Source organism: Jatropha curcas, chromosome 4 (assembly GCF_041381405.1).
Source record: "Jatropha curcas cultivar XTBG-Jc1 chromosome 4, XTBG_Jcur_1.0, whole genome shotgun sequence".
NCBI lineage: Eukaryota > Viridiplantae > Streptophyta > Magnoliopsida > Malpighiales > Euphorbiaceae > Jatropha > Jatropha curcas.
In genome coordinates this window covers 23,872,258-23,892,910 of record NC_143154.1, presented here as the reverse complement: position 1 = coordinate 23,892,910, position 20,653 = coordinate 23,872,258, and the positions used below count along the sequence as shown (strand labels likewise).

At 33.6% G+C, this 20,653-nt stretch overlaps 1 protein-coding gene across 1 annotated transcript; it reads left to right on the top strand.

The window, feature by feature from the left end:
* Positions 1–3,788: 3,788 nt before the first annotated feature.
* Positions 3,789–19,759, top strand: LOC105636155 (Protein kinase superfamily protein). The gene is made up of 16 exons (XM_012219347.4): positions 3,789–4,160; positions 4,234–4,317; positions 5,162–5,302; positions 5,426–5,496; positions 5,960–6,053; positions 8,693–8,770; positions 10,966–11,032; positions 11,611–11,696; positions 11,830–11,880; positions 14,583–14,630; positions 14,928–15,048; positions 15,128–15,308; positions 17,976–18,113; positions 18,226–18,338; positions 19,006–19,077; positions 19,154–19,759. The coding sequence occupies exons 1-16, from the start codon at positions 3,933–3,935 to the stop codon at positions 19,267–19,269; spliced, it is 1,689 nt and encodes a 562-aa protein (XP_012074737.1). The 5' UTR covers positions 3,789–3,932; the 3' UTR covers positions 19,270–19,759.
* The last annotated feature ends 894 nt before the right edge of the window (positions 19,760–20,653 follow it).

Sequence of the window (20,653 nt, the reverse complement as noted above, 5' to 3'; positions counted from 1 at the left end):
GCCTCGAATCATTGGGTTTGATGACTAGGTTTCTGCTTTTTTCATAGAATCTATGGTTTAAAATTAATTAAGTAATCAAAATTATCAATTTGCGTGAATGCTAAATTATCAGTGCATGAGCATACTTTAAAATGCATGTCAATAATATGTGATGTGGACCAAGCATTGAAAGCATAAATAATTGTAAAAGGTGTAATTCGGAGGGGACCCTGACTCTAGCTTCGTTTGCAAAGGATTCTAGATCATGCGACACATTTTCTTAGATCCCGACCGATTTGTTCGGTTGGAAGCTCGCTACTTAACCTAAAATCCTAGATATACCGTCGTAACTCATTTGTATGAAGATCATAGTACACATAGTTCTACCATCGATTAGGATGGTAGGATTTTGATATGGTGTCATTCTTAGAATTGACTTTAAAAGGTGCCAAATGAACTAGGCTTGAGCGTCAGCCGGACCAGACTTAACATGCATTAGGTGCTGGATGGACTTGGCTTTAATTGACAAAGTATGAGTTTAGTAATTATACCCTAGGTCTGGTCGGGGTTTACAGGTCAGGTGACGCGAGTGTGCGGCTTTGGAGCTCCACAATTCGTCTTCTCGATCAAAGAGATCGAGTCTTGCTCCAAAATAATGAAGGGTGGACACGAGGCACCCGATTAAGTCTTATATTAATTAATTTAATTAAATAATTAGCTTTGGACTAAGGAGGACCAAAGTGTGATTGAAAGCTGAATGGATCAAATTTTGAATACTAAGACGAGTTTTTGGCTCAACTAAGGAGAAAGAGCAAAAGCCGGAGTTACATGCTTTAGAATCATTCAAACAAGGGAGAATGAAAGTCGTTGATGCTTGAGAAGCGCTTGATCAAGCAACAAGAGGTATCAAATGAGAGAGGGGAGTGTTGAATTTATAGGGACTGGCTGCCCTGGGTCGGTATTGATGGGCTCTCCACCAGTACCAGTTGGTCGGTACCGTTTAGGGACTGGGGGCTGGTTGGTACCATTTGAGGGGCCCTCGATACCATTTGGGGGCTCTTAGGTACCTAGGCAGCCTAGTATGATATTCACGCTGTTTCGCTTTGAGAGGCTGGTTTGAGGCCCAAACAATGTCTGATCAACTTGATTCTTAATGCATTGAAATGGTGACAAAATTTTCTACGTCTCAGTACCATGGGTGGGGCCCATGGTGCCTTGGATCAAGCCTATTATGCCTTGAAACCTAATGATAGACTGTCTTTGGTTTGCGAACCTTTTGCTTCTTAGAGATGGTTCGAGGTCCAAATATAGTCCAATTGAGCTAATTTTTGATACGTTGGAACTGTGACAGAATATCCTATGTCTTGGTACCATGGATGGGACCTATAGTACCTTGAGTCAAGTCTGTTATGTCTTGGAACCCAGAGCCAAGCTTGTTCCTATGCTCCGATACTAAAATCAAGGTCAATAACGTCTTGATCAATGAAATCCCTCCATCCTCCTAGAGGCCGAAGAAGACGCCAAACTTATGCAACAAAATCACAATCCCTTCGTTTCATATTAATAATAATAAATAAGTATTTTACCTTTTTCTATTTTAAGTACTCATTTAGGATTTTGAGAATATATTAATATATTTTTTTTAATGTTACCTATATTTATTAGGTATATTATAGTAAAATTAAATAGAGAGTTTTTAATTTCAAGAAGGCAATTTAGACATTCTACCATATATTTTTAAAAAATGAATGTGTTTTAATAATTTTTTTTTATTCTTATGAAAAAATTAAATATTGCTATTAAGGTAGAACAAAGGAAGTACTATAAATTAAGTGAATATATATTCACGTTACGTATATGGTTATCAGGCATAACATAATTATAATAAAAATGGTTAATTATAAATTTAGTGTCATAACTTTCTAGAATTTTCTTATTATTTCAACGGGAAAAAGTTTACAATCAAGTATTCGAATCTATTAAAACTTTTCAATCAAGTGTCGACGTGGAAAGCTGAAATTACAAATAGAAAATATAGTAATGGCTGATATGTCAATCTTAGTAGACATAAATAATGAATTGACTAATTTAGCTTCTAATTTTCACTCCTCTTATATTCATTGATACAATGATCTTAGTTGGAAAGCTTGAATGACATCTGTATATCATCGTTATAGTCTTATACATGAGTCACTATAGGAACTAATTAATTCTAGTTTTTTGAAAAGTAATTTATTAAGGAAGACTTGACTAATATAAAAAATTAAAATAAAAATTCAAAAATGACGAAGAGACAAAGAAAGAAATAAAGATGAAGAAATCAACTTCCAAAATAAATTAATTACTTCTCAATATAAAAATCAAAGTACAATTATTATATTAATTAGTCGCCAAAATTTTCAACTAAATGTAAAATGAACCAGTTCTCTGCTAAGACTTAAGGGTTAACTGTCCAAGGAAAAAGCTTATCAGTAAGAAAAAAAAATCTATTCCTCTGTTTTGAAATTATATCTTCCTTTTTCCTTCTCCTTAATTTCAAATCTTAGTAAGAAAAAACTAATATTGATAAAAAACCCCACAACAAAAGTATTTCTTGTTTACAATACATAGCATATAGTCACCGGTGAAAACTTCTAATGGCTGCGTCTCGCTTCAAATCAAAGAAAAATGAGAAAACGCAAAAAAAAAAAAAAAAAAAAAAAAAAAAAAAAAAAAAAAAAAAAAAAAAAAAAAAAAAAAACGCAATGCAATAATGCGCCCTAACCTGTGTTACAACTCAAAATCGTCTATCCTTAGCAGTACAATCATTTTGTGAATTTGTCTTGCTCCTTTTTCAGTAGCGAAAATCGTTTTTGACTGTGAAAATTATAAAGCTTCCTTGTTTTTTTTTTTTTCTTTTTTGTTTTTGGGAGTCAATTAGAAATTTCTAGATCTAGAAATTCTTTGACGATTCAGCTTTCTCTTTCCCAACGAAAGATATTAAGGGTAATTAAGTAATTGAAATATCGTTATTCACATGTCTAACATTTTATTCTGATGTGGCCTAACCATTTGATCCTAATTAGCACATTTTTAAAAAGTCAATTGGACTCCACATCTCCTATTTGTAATTCGAGCATGTCATGTCAGCATGCGACACTTGATTAAAAATTTTCAATAGATATGAACATTCAATTTTAAATGTTTTCTGTCGAGACATCAAAGTAAAAAGTTTTAGGAAGTTGATACATTAAATTTAAAATTTGACCCTTGCAAAAATAACTTCTATGTTATTACCTCTATTCCATAATACTTGTCAAATTTGAAATTTTAGGCTTTTTAAGAAAACTATTAAATTTGTCTAAGTTACAATAAATTATTGAATAAATTGATTATATTACTCTTAATTTAATATTAATTCTTTAAAAAAATATCAAGTTGAAGTAATAATTATTGGTTATATACAAGAGGTAAATATAGAAAAAAATATTTATTACTTTTTTAAACCACAAATATGATATGTATTTTGGAAAAAATTATTTTCTCAAACCTGACAAGTATTATTATGTGACGAAGGTAGTATTTGTTTAGAATTTAATGCATTTCAAACAAGACTTTTAATATTCAGCTTAAATAAATAATAAATATAACACTAAATATTATTAATATTATTTTAAAACAATAAATTGAATGATAATATCATTAATATTTCAGTTGGTAATAAAACTCTCTAATTGTTTTCATAAATAATGAAATTAATAACATGATTTTTATTATTATTGTTAAAAAATACCGATTTTCATATAAAAAAAGAAGAATTAATTCATTAATAAATCAAATTTTAGCGATGAACCATTTTTTCACATCCGGATCAACCCGACCCATATGCTCCCGAAGGACGAACTACCGCTCCTTAGTCGTCACCGCCAGAAGTAGTGGCATCAGCGGCCAGCATACCTGACGGACTCTCCGATATGACGGCGTCTAAGCAAATTTTTAAGTTTCCCGTGAAGGCCAGAAGAACCGCCACTCTTCTCCTAGTAACGGCCACTGGCCTCACCTTCAAGGCCATCAACAACCTCAATCTTGGATCATTTTCATCTCTCGATTCTTCTTCCCCTTCACTATTCCCAGTTCAATTTCCCGAGAAAACTGGGGCTTCCATCCACGCCGTTCTTCGTTCCTCTCTCGCAATCTCCACTGTCCGATTCTTCTCTCTCTTCAACTTGTTAATTTCTTGCTGTTGCATTTTAATTACTTTTCCTTCCATGGCAGATTGCTTTCACCATTGCAGACTACAAGTTTTCTTTGCGGGGGTTGCCGTTGGACTCGGATGAGTATCGTAGCAAACTGTCCGAGGTTTGTTGTTGCTTTGTAGTTTATTGGCTTCTGCTCATTTTTAGTAATATAATTTATATTCAATTCCTTCGAGATTTAAAAATAAGCTCAGAATTCGAATTTCGCCTAAATCTTAAAAAATAATATTCTTTTGCGGTGGTTATTACATCATTCTCCATGAGCTAAGTTTTCAAGTGAAGCTAAATTTAGGATGGTAGTTCGTAGTTACTTGAATAATTTCTGCATTGTTATCTAACTGTTGTTGCTTTTCATAAAAATAATATTCTAAATTCTTTGTTTGCTTAGAAATAGTTTTTTTTTTTTTTTTTTTTCCGTCAAAAGAAAGAAAGAAAAAGCTAGTGATTTTAGAAAGCAATTGTTTGGTGTTTTGCATTCCGAATTTGCATCTGGGAGTTGTGGTTTAGCTACCTGTAGAAAGAAAGAAAAAGCTAGTGATTTTAGAAAGCAATTGTTTGGTGTTTTGCATTCCGAATTTGCATCTGGGAGTTGTGGTTTAGCTACCTGTATACGTTCTTATCCACTTTATGTTTATAGGATATTAGCAAATTTTAATTTAAGTCATGTCCTACTCTTTTATTAACTCGATTATGGACTGTAGGGAAACTCTAGTATTTGCAAGAAGGCACCTTTAGAATTTGATTAACAGTGAGAAGTAAAGGTTCCATGCTGGAGGAAAGTATATCATTGTGATTAATGAGACTTTGCTTCTCTGAACATTAACAAAAAATGGCTGTATTTCTGTTGAATTTTTAATGAAAGAGATGGAAAAAGATAAGATTTTCCTGCGTCTGATGAAATTACTCGCTTCAATTAAGTGAAGATTTGGTCTTTTTCTGACATTCAGGTTCATCTACGTTCAGCCAAGAGAATGCTGAAATTGTGTGAAACCAATAAAGCCTTCTATGTGAAAGCTGGTCAGTTTGTTGCTGCACTACGCCAAGTTCCAAAGGAATACTCTTCAACCCTATCTTCATTACAGGATCAGGTCTAAATGTTCTCTGTTATATTAATTTATGTTCATTTATTTTCCTGTTCAATTGATATATATATATTCATGCAGGCAGGTTTGCTTCCTATGATACTAACTTTTTTATCAATAATTCTGTAGGCTGCTCCTTGTCATTTCAAAGCCATAAAACAAGTGCTAGTCAACAATCTGGGTCAGGATTTGTCCGAGATGTAAGCTTGTCTTCATTATGTTGTTGTTTGGATTGGGGTTCTATATACCCAGACTCATTACTTTATGTTTATTAATAATCAAATCCCAGTCTATTGCTCCATCTATTAGCTTATAGATTTCTATTGTCTTTTATGCACTTTGGGAATGTGGTCATATAATCAGGATTGATTGATAAATTTTTTTTGGTTCGTTTATTTTTCATGTTTGTTGGTTTAACTTTGTTGTTCACTATCTTCTATAAATTATTGATGCCAGAAAAGGATATGCATTCTTTTTTCTTCTCTTCTGCCTTTTTTTCCTCCATTTTTATCTTAACCGCACATCTTAAGTTCCATTCTCTTAGTATGAGCTCTTACAAAGAAAGTGGTTGCAGAACAACAGTGCACCCTCTTTTATTAAAACTGTTTGTAAGTCAAAAGCCAGAATCTTTTATTGACTTTAAAATTCTTTACCTATTTGCAGATTTTTGTCATTTGATGAACAACCAATAGCTGCTGCATCTATTGCTCAAGTTCATCATGCCATGCTGAAAGACAATCAAGAAGTAGCAATTAAGGTGAGTAGTTCAACTAATCTGTTTGTCATTTTTCCCCCTTAGAGCTAGCCATATGATTCTCTTGTAAACTGAAGTTTACAAAATACAGATGGCAATGTAGTTCAATAGAAATAGATATTTGTTAACATACACAAGTAACACATTCTACATGCTGCAAAATATGTGATTTATTGACAGGTCACTGATATGTACATAGTATTTATATGTGTTTATTGACATTGTTTGGTGTTTTATGCCATATGCACTTTTGAAATTCATAAACTGTAGTATGAATTATGAATAGATATCCAATAGTCAAATGCTATATGGTTTAAATTATTCTTAAATTAATGGTTTGCTCGATGGAGATGTTACTTTTAGGAATGATTAATTTGAACTTCTTTTTAAGGGTCTGTTTGGAAAACTTAGTTGTTCTAGTAGCAGTTAGCTATTTAGCTAGCGTTTCATCAAACATTAAAAGGAGTAACATTTTATAGTCCGCTCCCTCAAACTCTAACCGCTAGTATAAACACTATGTCACCGAATAATATAAATAATAGAGGTAGCTTTTTGACTTTAACACGAAAAACTGTTGCCAAATAGAGCCTAGGTTTTAACAATCTGTTATAAGGGTTATTTATACTGTTTTGTGTGTATACTATACTTTATGGAGGTTATCTTATAAAGCCTGTAAAAAATTAAAAAAAAAAAAAAAAATCTTATATGACTTTATGAGTCAAATTCAGAGTCCCAACTTGTGGATCCTCTGCTGCTTCTGGTTAAAAAAAAAAAAAAAAAGAATTGATAACCTGGTAATCGTATCATGTTCAATATTTTCGACCCCTAAATTTAGTTACACTTCTTAGTATTCTGATAACTTGTTCAGGGTTGATATTTAAGTGGAACCTTATTTAGTCTTCGTTGTGTTCATTCTATCTCATTGTTTTTTGTTTACAATATTGAACAAGAAGGTCAAGCTGCTGCTTCTTATGCCTTTTATGAACTCACTAGTTCAGTATTGTATTTGATATGTTGACATCTTTCTTCTGTCTAATTTGAACTATCATCTCACATCCTAATGCATTTGAAAAACTTGATCATATTAATTGAATTTGTCCATTACAGTATATGGAAAGCTTGTTATTGTAAGGGTTCTTTTGGATTTTTGAGGTTCTTCTTCTTTCTCTTCACTTTTCCTTTCTGAATTAGAAAAATAAAAGTTCATAGTTTTTATATTGTCTGGTTCGAAACCAATGTGATGCTTTTAAATGTGCAAAAATATGATGCTTTTAAATGTGAAAAAATATGATGCTTTTAAATGTGCAAAAATATGGACAATAATGGTTGTAGTAGTGGTGGTGATGAATGGTGTTGGTGGCAATGGTGATGTTAGTGATGATGGTGGTGGGAGAGTGGCAACTTGGCAATAAGGTAATCATGGAAGATGGTCATTGCAGGTGTCAAGGTTGCAACCATAGGAAACCCACATATCAGTCCATAATTAAAGGTGGGAGGTGGGGAATCATGTTTATAACCTTTTGGTTTAGGGATTAGGCAGGCACTAAAAAGCAAGCATGAAAGAAAGATTAAACGGAGCTGGGACTAATAGTTACCTAAGCCACGAGAGTCTATCTCCAAATATATAATAATTTCACAATTATGTTATAATAATTTTTGAAATCTTAGGAAAGGGCTATTTAATTTTTTTTTTTTCAATAAATAAATATGAAATAATACTGATATAAACAGATAGATTATTATTGTTATTGGGTTATTATATACTGTGTTCCACATATATTAGCAAATGTTCACTTCAAAGACAAATTTTACGAATGACATTAAATTAGATAAACTTTTAATGATGAACAGGTTAACCAGAAGCCAATCCTGTGACTTCAGTTTATGGTGATTTCATGGGTTTTTTTTTTTTATTTTTTTTATTTTTTTTATTTTTATTTTTTATTTTGACTTTTTGTCTCTCAAGTAACATTTTAATTTTTTTTTTTCTTTTCCTTAAAAATAAAAATAATAAACCTATGATATCAAGCAGTGCTGTTTTAACTTAGTCCTGTTATAGCTGATGATTAGAATCTTGACCTTTGAAGGAATGGTAGTAGAGATTTGGATAGTAGTTTATTTGTGGAAGGCTTAAAGTGTGATTCATATGACTTTCTTCACCTTGTGAACTAATCTGCATTTGGGAGTATTTCTGAATGTCGCTATCATAAGGCAGAATTTGTAATTATTTGCCGTCAGCTTTTTTCTTCCTTGTTACAAAATATTTGTCCATACTTGGCTACTTTGATTCTCAAAACAGATTTTGTGAACTGCTTAGTATTGCCCTAATTAGTACAGTTGGAGAAGAAAGTAACTCATCGAAAAGTTATGAAATTTGCACAATGTCTCAAATGATTATGAACCATATATGCATGAAATATCCTTGTTATCTGTAAGACAGAGGAGTATGTATTAAGTAGTGACTTCAAGAGGCATTAATAGATAATTCTCATATGTTATATCTTTTCCTTCCATGCTCTGTTCTCTAATTTGTGCATGTAATTTTTTTTTTTTTCGTTTTTCTACTTCCCACCTCCCAACTAAAATGTTGGATACTCGTGAATAAGTACTTAATTTCCTTTTGTTTTATTTTATGCAAATAGGTACAATACCCTGGGCTAGAACACCAGATGAAAATCGACATAACAACCATGTCATTCATCTCGAAGTCTGTTGCATGGGTGTGTACTCAATATCCTGATACTATTCCCAAAGAATTTTATTTCATTGCACAATATTGGTGTCATTCTTATATGAAATTGCATTATGGAAATTTTCATGATTATAGAGTATTTATCTTTTCCAGCTTTTTGGCAGAGAAAGTTGTGGTAGATGTTCTTTCAATTGTCTTTATGTGGGTCAATGGTTGAAGGACAGTAAATATGTAAATAAATCTAGAATTTTGAAGATGCTTTTTTGAGTTGGAAGAAACGAAGAAAATTGATCTTTTGTTTTTAGAAATACTGTTGTAGGATTTCCTACGTTGATTATGATGTTAATTGATTTTTGGCTAGACTGGGGTCTTAAAGGAATTGATGTGCACTATTTGATTGGTGAGACTGGTGATAGTTCTATTTGCATTAGGAATAATGGTGGTATGTGATAGTAATAACAGTTATTGTGACCACTTGTTTATCATCATGTTGGTAGGGTTGTGTTGTGTGTGGGAATAGTGGTGATGGTTGTTTTGGCCATGGTGATTCTTATAATCACAATCAAAACAGTCTTCTTCAAGAGGATGGGATTGTGAACACTCCATGATCCATCTAATTCGTCATGAATCACCTCTCAAGGAGGTCGTTAATTTCTGAGTTGCTTGCTATCATTGGCAGATCGTATGGTCGTGGTTGAAGACAAATCTATATGTGGGCTTTCCTTTAAGGTGGTCTTTATTAGTTACAACCTTTCAGTTGTAACTAATATCTTATTACAAATAGTTTTTGAGCGCTTTAAGAGAAAAAGAGGCTTTTACTCATTACAGAAATCGTTAGTTGATTATTGTTGTCTATTGTGGTGGTTAGGCTGTTTATGGTAGATTATTCTGGTTGTGATGGTGGGTGTTCTTTCCATTGACCTTGAATCAAACTGCAGTCATGGAGGTGGATTATGGTGGCTAAGCATGAAAGAAAGAAATGATGTTGGTACCGTGATGGAATGATGGCTAAGAGCTTTGGATTTGAATTTTATTCAATTTGAATTTCAATTAAATTTTGCTTGTTAATTTCACTTAATTGGTTCGTTAATCTTTTTTTCCCAAAAGTAAAAATTGCAGAGTAGACATGTGTATTGGACATATTGTTGGTGTTCCAAAATTTGTTTACAGTATGTCCCATAGTTACCTGGAACGTGGTACGTTTCGGGTTGTGGCACGGGTTAGATAGGGTATGGCTAGAGGTAGACTGAAATGGTATGCTATTTTGGTACGGAATGTGAATTGGATATTTTTGGGTCGCTAGCCTTCTAATAGCTTAAATTTTCTACAACTAATATAATTATTTTAATATTTTTTTTCCTGTAGACATTTTTCAAATTCAATGAATAAGTAATTTTCTAAATCTGAACTCTCAACAAACTAATGATGTTAACTGTTGAAATAAATTTTAATAAATATTTGGAAGCGGAAAATTTTATTTGAGGGAGGTTTGATAATACTCTTAGTATATATACAACAACAACAACTAAGCCTTAGTCCCAAACTAGTTGGGGTCATCAACCTACCGCAGCCCTCCCCTTTTTCTAGGCTTGGGACTGGTTATGCTTTGCTAGGCTTACGTAGGCTGAGTTAATATTCTTATTATATATAGAAAAAAATGTTCTTAAAATTTCTAAATTATGCAATAAATACAAATTCCTCTCAAGTCTCATCTAGGTATTTCAACCCACTTTGGGGACTTGTTTTATTATAATATTCTAGCCACAGTTCCCAACTTAAAATAACATTTCAGTCTTTCTCCTTCTTATTCTTTCTTTTCTTCTTGTTCAGTTATGCAAACCAATTTGAAACAGTGTAATAGAATAGGTACGCTGACTTTGGAGATCCGGATCATGTACCAGAGAGATCCAGAGTGCTGGAGAACTGCGAACTTTAACGTGCGTACCAAAATGTGTTACAATGTCCAGATTGGTCTCAACTGTACTTAGTTTATGGCGGAGCATAACATTTTAGTTCATATGACTATATCAGGGCCAAATGAGTGTGAGATCAGTATGAGTTAATGGCAGTAGTCTATATGGAACTCATAGGATTCACTCGTTCATAATTTTTTTTTAAAAGAATTTTTCCCTAATATAATGTGTTATTTTTATGGTTTTGCTCATTTACTTCTATGCGCATGAAATAGTTGCTCTCTCCCCTCTTTTAATCTTCTGTCAACAGTTTTTCCCTGATTATAGGTTTGACTGGTTGGTGTCAGAATTCACAAAGGCTATTTATTCAGAACTTGGTGAGTACTATAATTTCTGGTAGTTATGCCATACAGCAAAACATACATTTCCTTGTTCATAATTTTTTTCTATTCCAGCAAGTCTTAAAAAAGATAAATATTGGACAAATTTCCCTTGAGGGAGTACAAGTCTCATATACGATATACATGATATTTAACTTGAGCATACCTTGTTAATACCTCCTAGAATCCTTTTGACCTTCTATGTATTTAGACAAGACATCTTGGACTTTGAAAAGAACAAGACTATTTTTTTGCAAATCTTTTGTATTCTTCTAAATTGTAGTCCAAATGCAAATTCTTTTGTAAAAATATCTTGGAGGGCTAAGTTTCAATCAAAGGCATTGTTTGGTTTGTGATTCTCTAAATAACCAGTACCAGTGTTGCAGAGGAGACTTACTAATGTGTTATTTTCTGATATTTGTGTTACATATCATCACGACAATGAGCCATCATTTCAGCTGCTAGCTTAAATTCCAGTTATTTTAGATGATCATGATGTTGAAAATAATCTTTTTGAATTGTTCTCAGAGATAAATCAAAAAGATAATATTTTTTTAACTTTGCATGGTCTGCAGATTTCATACAGGAAGCAAGAAATTCTGAGAGAACTGCCAAAAATTTTAAAAATAAGAAGACGGTCAGGGTTCCTCATGTATTTTGGGTAGGATAGTTGAGATTTTCCTTTTCATGTACCATTTTTACATTCTATCACCTCTTTTAATTGGTAAACATATTTCTATAGTAGAAACTGTGTACATGTGGTTCCAATCTAACCAACTTCTAAATGCTTTCAGGAGTTGACAACAAGTCAAGTTCTGACAATGCAATTTTGTCAGGGGCACAAGGTACTTCTATTATGCCTGTATGATATGATATGATACATGATTCAGTTAATGTCTCTCTGATGTCGAAGGGATTGACTGCTGTGGGATATGACCGGACACCTGGGTGTAGATAAAAGCTCAACTTTCTTGAAGAACCAAATCACTGTTGATTCTGTTGAATGGCTAAGAAATAAATGTGAAGAGGTGGAAATTGTTGTTAAACAGGTTTTTAGATGCATGGTTGGACATGTTGCAGAAAAGAAAATTCGCAGAACACTATAGGTGGAGTTGCCAAGAAGTCCATGATGATGTTTACTGGGGGTGTGATAGGTTAAATCAGATGGATTAGGCTCAGACCAACTATCAGGATCTAGTCAAAGGAGAGGCCAAAGGAAAAATTAAGATGCTCTGAGAGCTAGATGGAGTGAGAAGCTAAGATTGAGACCCAATAAATTTCTCATATTGGAACGAATAAATGTTAATGATATATCCTGTGGAGAATCCTCTGAAATTACCACTTTCGGGATGTCCTGAAATTTCACATATCTATCAGGGCAAGTTCCTAGGTCATCGAGACACTATTTCTGATATGAATTAGACAGGCTATGTATTCTACAGAGCTTTACATGTGATTAGCATGAATCATGTAATAGTTGTCCTGTCCTTGTATGGGTCACTGACAAAGTAGTATCTTATTATGTAACATAGCACATGCTGCCTGCTCGTTCAAGTGCTTGAAACTTGTAGGTGCTGACCCATCTATGGCATTAGAAAGGCACAACTCCAAATAGTTATAAATGGTAAACTTGACAAGCTTCCAACTCTGTTCTTGAATCCATTAACTTCAAAATGTCTGGATGAGGATCGTCCTCTGGGAAAATATCATGAAGGTGTTCCAAAACAGCTTCCCAACTCGTATTAAGTTAGGAGGTCCTGGGGCCCTGATATTCTTTTGCACCGACTTCCATGTGGCTAATGTGAAGCCTTGTATTGATTCTTATGTTGCAGGGGATCATAAATGGATTCCTCTGTCTTCCTAGTGGCTGCTAATTCAAAACAAATTGCCAATAAGAACTTTCCAAAGTTACTGTGGTCTTATATGGACAGATATTGCTCCCCTTTTGGTAAAGTGTTATGGGCCAAAAGTCACATAATTATAGAATGATCAATGGCTTAGTATGTATAGGACCCTGCAGGAATGTTTCAATTTGGATGTAAAGAACATTTTACTGACTAGGGATATTGTTAACTGGTTCAAGTTCCTCAAAGTTGATTGAAATCATTCTTTTTAAAAATATATCAGCTATAATTGTTAATGTCATTCTGAAAGTAATTTGTGTTCCAAGGGATTCTTCTTCAACAAAAACAACAATAACTAAGCCTTAATCTCAAATTAGTTGGGGTTGGTTGTATGAATCCTTTGTTCGCATTCCAGTCCATTCATAGCTAGTCTGCACTAATGTCAAGAAGTAGTAGACCTTTTGAAACGACTTCCCTCTAGGTGGTTTTAGGTCTACCTCTGACCCACTTAGCACCCTCGACTATCCATGTATGGCACTTATGAAGCGGAGCACATGTCAGTTCTTCTTCATATAATAAAATTTTCCTAATCCTTATAATACTAAAGGAAAATTGTTAAGATGTTTAGTGCTTATTTATTCAGCAACTAGGCATTTATGAGTAAATATATAGATTCTTAGACAATGTATTCGATGGTTTCCTCCTTTTGAGATTGGGTTGACCAGAATTTTGATGGACTGAAAAGAGTTATGCATTTCACATGGTATGGATGTTATTGTTTATATTGCCTACACATAAAACATCTGGGAATAAATATTAAAAGGAAATCCAAAATTAGTTAATAATTGTTCAACTAGTAAAATAAGTGTGCAATACTGGAGACTGACATAATCCTGAATAGTGAATAATATATTCAGCAAGTACTGTTGATAATGATATTAGGTTAAAAATTATTTATCTGGAGACAGTCAAGTGAATGATTTGGCTAGTTATCAGTTGAACTTTATTAGATATTATCGATATGTCGTGATAATATTTACAGTAAAACACGTCAGAGATTTTGCCCATACCAATTATATCAATAAAAACACGTATATGTGCAGATAGGGTTGACCAAGGCCTGGTGTAGATTTATGCAAAAATGGTTGTGTTTGTTAACAGAAACTACTGGCCAAGAGGGTAAAAAAATAAGGGATTTCGTTTTTCACTAAATTGCATTGCGTTTTTTGAGTTTCAACATTTTTCAATTTGCCAGCTGTGTGCTTTTTAAATGTCAAACCATTAAATAAACAGTGATTTGTTTAAACTTCTTTCGATTTTTTTTCCGTGGAAAAAAAAGGAAATTTGGCTTTAAGTTTCTTGAAGTATAAACTTTGCATTTCGTAAAATGGCTAAGATATATTTTTATATTTAGAGTAAATTTTCTGTCAAATAATTATTATAGATTTTTTGAAATCCTTTCTTCCATGAACTGTTGGCTGCTCCGAGAGCGAAATTTTCCACAGCCAGAGCCAGTTGATTTCTATCTGATAGAATTATTAAATCATACAAATCACAACAGAAGTTCTTGTGTATGACATTTTTCATGCACTTGGTTGTGTACTTTCATAGATTTTGTTGATTTTTCTGACATATTTTAGTTATATACCAGGCTTTTGACTTGAATGTTATGTGGCATTAACAGGATGTTCCTTAGGTTTCAGGTTGATGACGTGGGATTTATGAGGGACATGGGAATAAATGCTACAGAGGTTGGTCTTATGAAGCTCACTGTAGTTATGCATCTGCAAATTTATGAAGCATACTTACCTAAAATTGAGATTGTTCCTAAATTTATACAGTATTGTGATATGACTGTGATATCTGCTCTATTGTGGATCACTATAACTCATAAAACTAATGCTGAATAAGTTATTCCTTGTCACATGCAATTTGGCAGATTGGGTCTGCCTTAAACATTGTTAGAGCTGTAATTATTAGCTTATCATGTAATTGAATATCTCCAACTTTTGTCATGATAGAGTAAAGCAATTGATTCTGGATTGTAGGTAGCTAAAGTATTGGTAGAAGTTTTTGCTGAAATGATATTCGTGCATGGTTTTGTGCATGGAGATCCACATCCTGGTAACATATTAGTTTCTCCAGAAGGTCCAAATGGCTTTTCTTTGGGTATGTCTTCATCACTCTGTTAAAGTGAATTCTAATTCAGGTAAGAAGCTTATGTTTCTGAATTGAATGAACCATGAAGTTCTTCTCGATCATGGAAACTACAAGCAGTTGGATGAAAGATTTAGGCAGGACTACTGTCAGCTCTGGAAGGCATTGATTCTTCAGGACTCATACCGAATTCAGCAGCTTGGGGAACGATTTAATGTCAGAAAGTACTCCATATACTTCCCTGTCATTTTCACTGGAAGAACTATTCACAGGTGATTTTTACTTTTGTATTTATTTTTGTTTTCTTTGTGCATAGATCAAGATTTTGTGACCAAATTCATATTTTTATGGAATTTTTTCTTATGGTGCAAACTTTTTAATGGATGAAATGGAGGAGTACTACAGGTGTACTGTGTGATAGGACGATATCTAATAAGGTGAAACGTAAGTTCTTTGGGATGGTGGTGAGACTAAAAATGCTCTATATGGGAGTGAATGTTGGGCACCTAATGCGTAAGATTTTTACAAGAGGAATGTTGCGGAGATGCAATGCAGAGATAGATGCATGGTGACACAAGATTAGATAAGATTAGAAATGGTTACATTAGACAAAAGGCACTAGTAGCAGAAGTTGGAGATAAAATGAGAGAAGGGTGCCTGAGATGGTATGATTATGTATTATGTAGATCCTTGCATGCTCCAGTTTGCAAATGTGATACTTTGGTAGTGGAGGATGCTGAAAAGGGAAGAGGTCCACCTAGAATTGCTTGGAGGGCTAAGAATTTACTATCTTTGAATATTAGTGAGGATATAGCTATGAATCAGAATAGAGATTCATATCATAGACCTTAGTTAGTTGTTGTTGTCTATTTTGTGCTTTTTCCTATTTATGAATATATCAAATTATTTTACAACTTCAAAAAATTTTCTACAAAAGTATTTCAAAATTTTTTCCGACTTATACTTTGCTTTGCATTAATATTAATTTGATCAGAACGGATATTTGAAACAAATAATTCATATATTTAATCCTAACTAGTTTAGTACTAATGGCTTGGTTGATGTTTTTTAATTGTCCATATTTGAGAGTGGCTTTGATGTAACTGTAAAGTTACTCCACTTGTAATCTGGAGGTCATGGGTTTAAGCCACGGAAATAGTCTCTCTACAAAAGCAAGGTGAAGGCTGCATACATCATCCCACCCTAGAGCCTACAAATGTGAGATGCTTCATGCATTGGGTCACTGTTTTTTATAGTCATCCACATTTCTTAAAATGTTTTTTTTTTTTCCTTACACGAAAACACTTGATTGATTGTCTGCCTTCAGGCTGTTTTCTTCTTTATTCAATTTCATTTTTATTTCCTGATAGTTGTTGAAGTAATCTACAACCTTACAAACTTGTGTGCATGCTTAGATACAAATATGTTTTTTAGATACCTGCAATTTGGTAAGTATTTTGTGTTTGATAGAATTAGTAAGATGGTATCAACCTTTTTTTGTTTTTAGCTCAATCATTCTATCTCCATGATAATCCACATTAATCTGCAAATTAAGATTTTGTGCACTGAAAGATTGGAAGTCACCACACAATGTGCACCAATTATTGATGTTTTCCTTAATTTTAGAAATTGTTGAATGCACTGATTCTTGTTTGAACTGATCAATTGCATATCCACTATAGCAATGCTAACTTATGGTTTGACTTGTTTACATTTTTCAGCAAAAAGGACCTATTTTACTTTCATTCTAATTTTAGTTTAGATTTTCAAGGCCTTGCTTTTCTGTGAAATGATATATAGCAAACAGAAAGCACAAATGAAACTCCTATCAATTTCCCATATATGCTTTCCAATGTACCTGCTGGAGGTGAGCTAAGATGATGCACACCCAACTCAATCATGCAAGTATACTGAGCCAGTTGTGACATAACCTATCAAGCTGCAGAATTCTGATCTGCCTGTTAAGCAGCTCCTAAGTGCCGCAGAAAGACCTCCATTTTGATTGTCAGTGTCTAACTCTCTGTGTTATCTGCACTGCTTCGCAAGAGTCCACTTCCACCATATCCCTTTCATTCCCAAACTCCAGGAAAGAGCTTGTCCTGATTTAGAATTACCCATAGCTTTACTAGCATAGATGGGTGTGGCTGATGTTTCTATCGATACTAATGGCAAATCGAGCAATTCAAATGCCATAAGGATCTCTAATTATACTATCAGCTACTACTCTTTATTGGATATTTTTGAAACTGTGTTCAATTTCACCCATCTATGAGGAGGTTTACAACTGAAGTATTTATTAACCAGAGTAGAAAATGTGCAAATGGATAACCACTTAAAGAAAACTTACAACCATTGATGAGAAATCAGGTGCTGTGTGTTGCTTTAGTCAATGGCAGCAGTGCTTTTATCAAGGGAAGAAGAAGAGAAGAAAAGAGGGAAGGGAGAGGAAGAAAAGAGAAAAATGGGGGAAAGGTGGGGGGTGTTTCCTGCTGAGACAGATGAGGGTGGTTCAGTTCATTAAGTGAGAAAAACACTACACAAGAATAGCAAGGTGCTCAGTCCTAGAGCTTATGTGTGCAGACAAGCAGCAGTACTTTCCTTGCTGTACTCATTCACTCTTGTAGTATGGTAGCCTTTCATTACATATCTATCTGAACTAGACTTTTGATTAGCCATTTCGTCTCCTTCAGGTTCAGTTGAAGCAATTGAAGTGAATTAATTAATTCAACCGTTCGAGACATTGGATTGACAGTATAGTTCAATTGAAAACCTTGACTTTCTTCTGTAGTTTCTGGTTTAATGCTACAATGATATATACTTTCAGAGTAATGGATATGACCATGTCAACTGTTGTAATAGAGATCTATTGATATTTTATGTTGTCAGGTATTAATAATCATGTTGGAGATCTAACAGCACTTGTGTCACTTCATTGACAGTAAATCAGCTCTTGGGAAAGGAATGTCAACTGAAGAGAGAAGAATTTTGAAGCAACAGCTGAAGTCCTTAAATATGGAGGACATATCTTCATTTATGGAATCTCTACCACCTGACTTTCTCGCAATATTACGTACAGAGTGAGGAATAAAAGTTCAATTCTATTAACCATTGCATGTCAAATGAAGCAAGTTTCTGTAACATTTGATCATTATATTGCGGTAAATTAGCTCTTTGGTTATTCTATTGCAGTGGGCTTCTGAGGTCAATCATTAGCAAGTTGGGTGCCCCACAGCAGGTCAGACTATTAACTTATGCCAAATATGCAGTATATGGTCTTTCTCTGAAGTCAAACCCCGAATCAGGTAAAAGTAACTAAGTGCTAATTTTTTAGGTTGTCTTGATGATGGCTGTCGCTTCTCATGCTAGCTAGATAGAATTTTATTATTGGGGTAATTACTATATAGTCCGTAGGTTTTTATCAAATACACTAGTGAGGACTTTGGTTTCAGAATTACACTATTATGATTCTGTTATAGTGTAAGATCCAACCGTTAGTTTTTCGGTTAAGTGATTGTGAAATATCAAAAACATCCTTAGTAACAATTACTATAATTTGGAATGAAATAGTGTAAAATTATAAAAATTAAGATCCTTACTAGTACATTTCACCAAACCATAAGGACTACATAATGCATAGTGACTTAACAGCAAAACCAATGGTTGGAACCTTATAGTGTAATGGAATTATAATGCAGGGACTAAATAGTGTATTTGGGTGAATCCTAGGGACTATTTTGTAATTACCCCTTTATTATTTCATTAAAAATCAGAAGAAAATGTTTGAATCACTTGTCCTAAATGGTTAGAAATGATGAACAAACTCAATGATTATTTGGTGCTTTGGGTATTCACAACACAACATATAGACAAGTCGAACTTAAGAGTTCTCAATTTACTTGCTGTTTGATCTCATTTTATTATTACAGATTCAGCTAATATCAATTTTTATTGCTAATATTGTGCATTCAGATTTTGCAATGAAAGTCAGCTTTTCCAGATTAAAGACAAAAGTTAATTACCTTCAGTTATGGCTTTTTCTTGGTAAAATTGCTCTTGGCACTTAATCAATCAATTATATAGAGGTATTTGAGAAATTTCTAAAATTCTTCATTTGCAGAGGCACTGAAGGTGCTTTCTTGGATGGAGAGGGTCAAGCAATTTCTCTGTACCTTGTGTAGAAACATTCGGAGTGTCATAGTGGTGAGCAAGGGCAGTTCGGCCAGAACTGGATGAGTGCAACTGAACTTGCATTGTTTCTCTGATGAACTCGATTCTTAGTATGCAACTGGACTAGCACACATGCTGTTTTTATTTATCTGCTGTCGTGCTGGAGAAATTATTAGATGCAGAAGTATTGTTTTCCCTACCTTTCTTCACATGACATAAGGCCCCTACCATGCGAAAAGTTTATGGAACTCATAGCCGCAGCACTAAGGTTTGGGTCTGGCCTGGAGGCATCTTTTCGATACTTGCTATAAGTCCATTTAGTTGGATTATATTTGACAATTGCCATAAATGGTTCAAGCTAGTATAAGTTGGTGTATGACTTTGATCACCTGACAGTGTAACAATTTGTTAGTAATAGTAGCTCACTGCTGCTCTCTGTCTTTACTCCACATGATTGTTAGATTGAATAATAGACAACTCGGTCCAGATCAAGTTTTATTTTTTTTTTTTTCTTTTTGTAGTCAAATGTCAGAAATACCCTTCACCCTTTTGTTTTCTTTCTTCTTGTTTTCTTTTTTCTTTTTTTTTTTTTTTTCCGAGAAGTCCTTCACCCTTTTCAGTCATCAAATATATTCTAATTTTCCACAATGTATATTATTTAATTGTCTACTTTTTCATGTTAACTATATTGTAAATTTAGACCTTGGTACCATTATTACCTTACTGAAGCTGAAAAGGGAATTGTCATTCTCTATATCTTACGTGGACTCTCTGAGAACAGCATTCCTACTAGAGAGGAGCCCAATGATGTAATGCAGACTAGATCCGGAACTGGAACCGGTGGGAACCGGAACCGGAATCGATGGCCTACTATCCGGTTTTGGTTCCACCATTTTTGGAATCGTGAACCAGCAGTTCCAAGAACCGGTCGGAACCGTCCAAAATTGACGGTTTTTCCAGCTGGTTAGAATCTAAGGTTGAAACCGTCGGTTCTAAGCAAATTTTGAATTTTATGTTAAACGGCTAAAACCAGTGTTCTACCGGTTCGAACCGGCGGTTCCAGTAACTTTTTTTTTTAATTTTTCAAATGGTTTTGTGAAATCCTCAAATTACCCTTCCTAACAACTATAAACGGCTACATAAAGGCTAGTTTTGAGGATATTTGTGGAAAAATAATTTTTCTATTTATCATAAATACTTCTTTCCATTTGCAATTTCCTTACACATAATTATCTCTACTCTCTCTATTCTATATTATTCTCTACTCTACAATCTTTTAATTTTGGTGAAAAAATGGGTTTTAATCAATATTTTCAAAAAGTTTTAAATCCTTCTGCTAAAAGAGTGCTAAGAAATATTGTAAAATGAATTATTATTTCTTTTTATAAAAAAAAAAAAAAAAGAGTTAGAATTTTATTTTCTGAAATAAAAATTCGTGTTTCAATTTGTT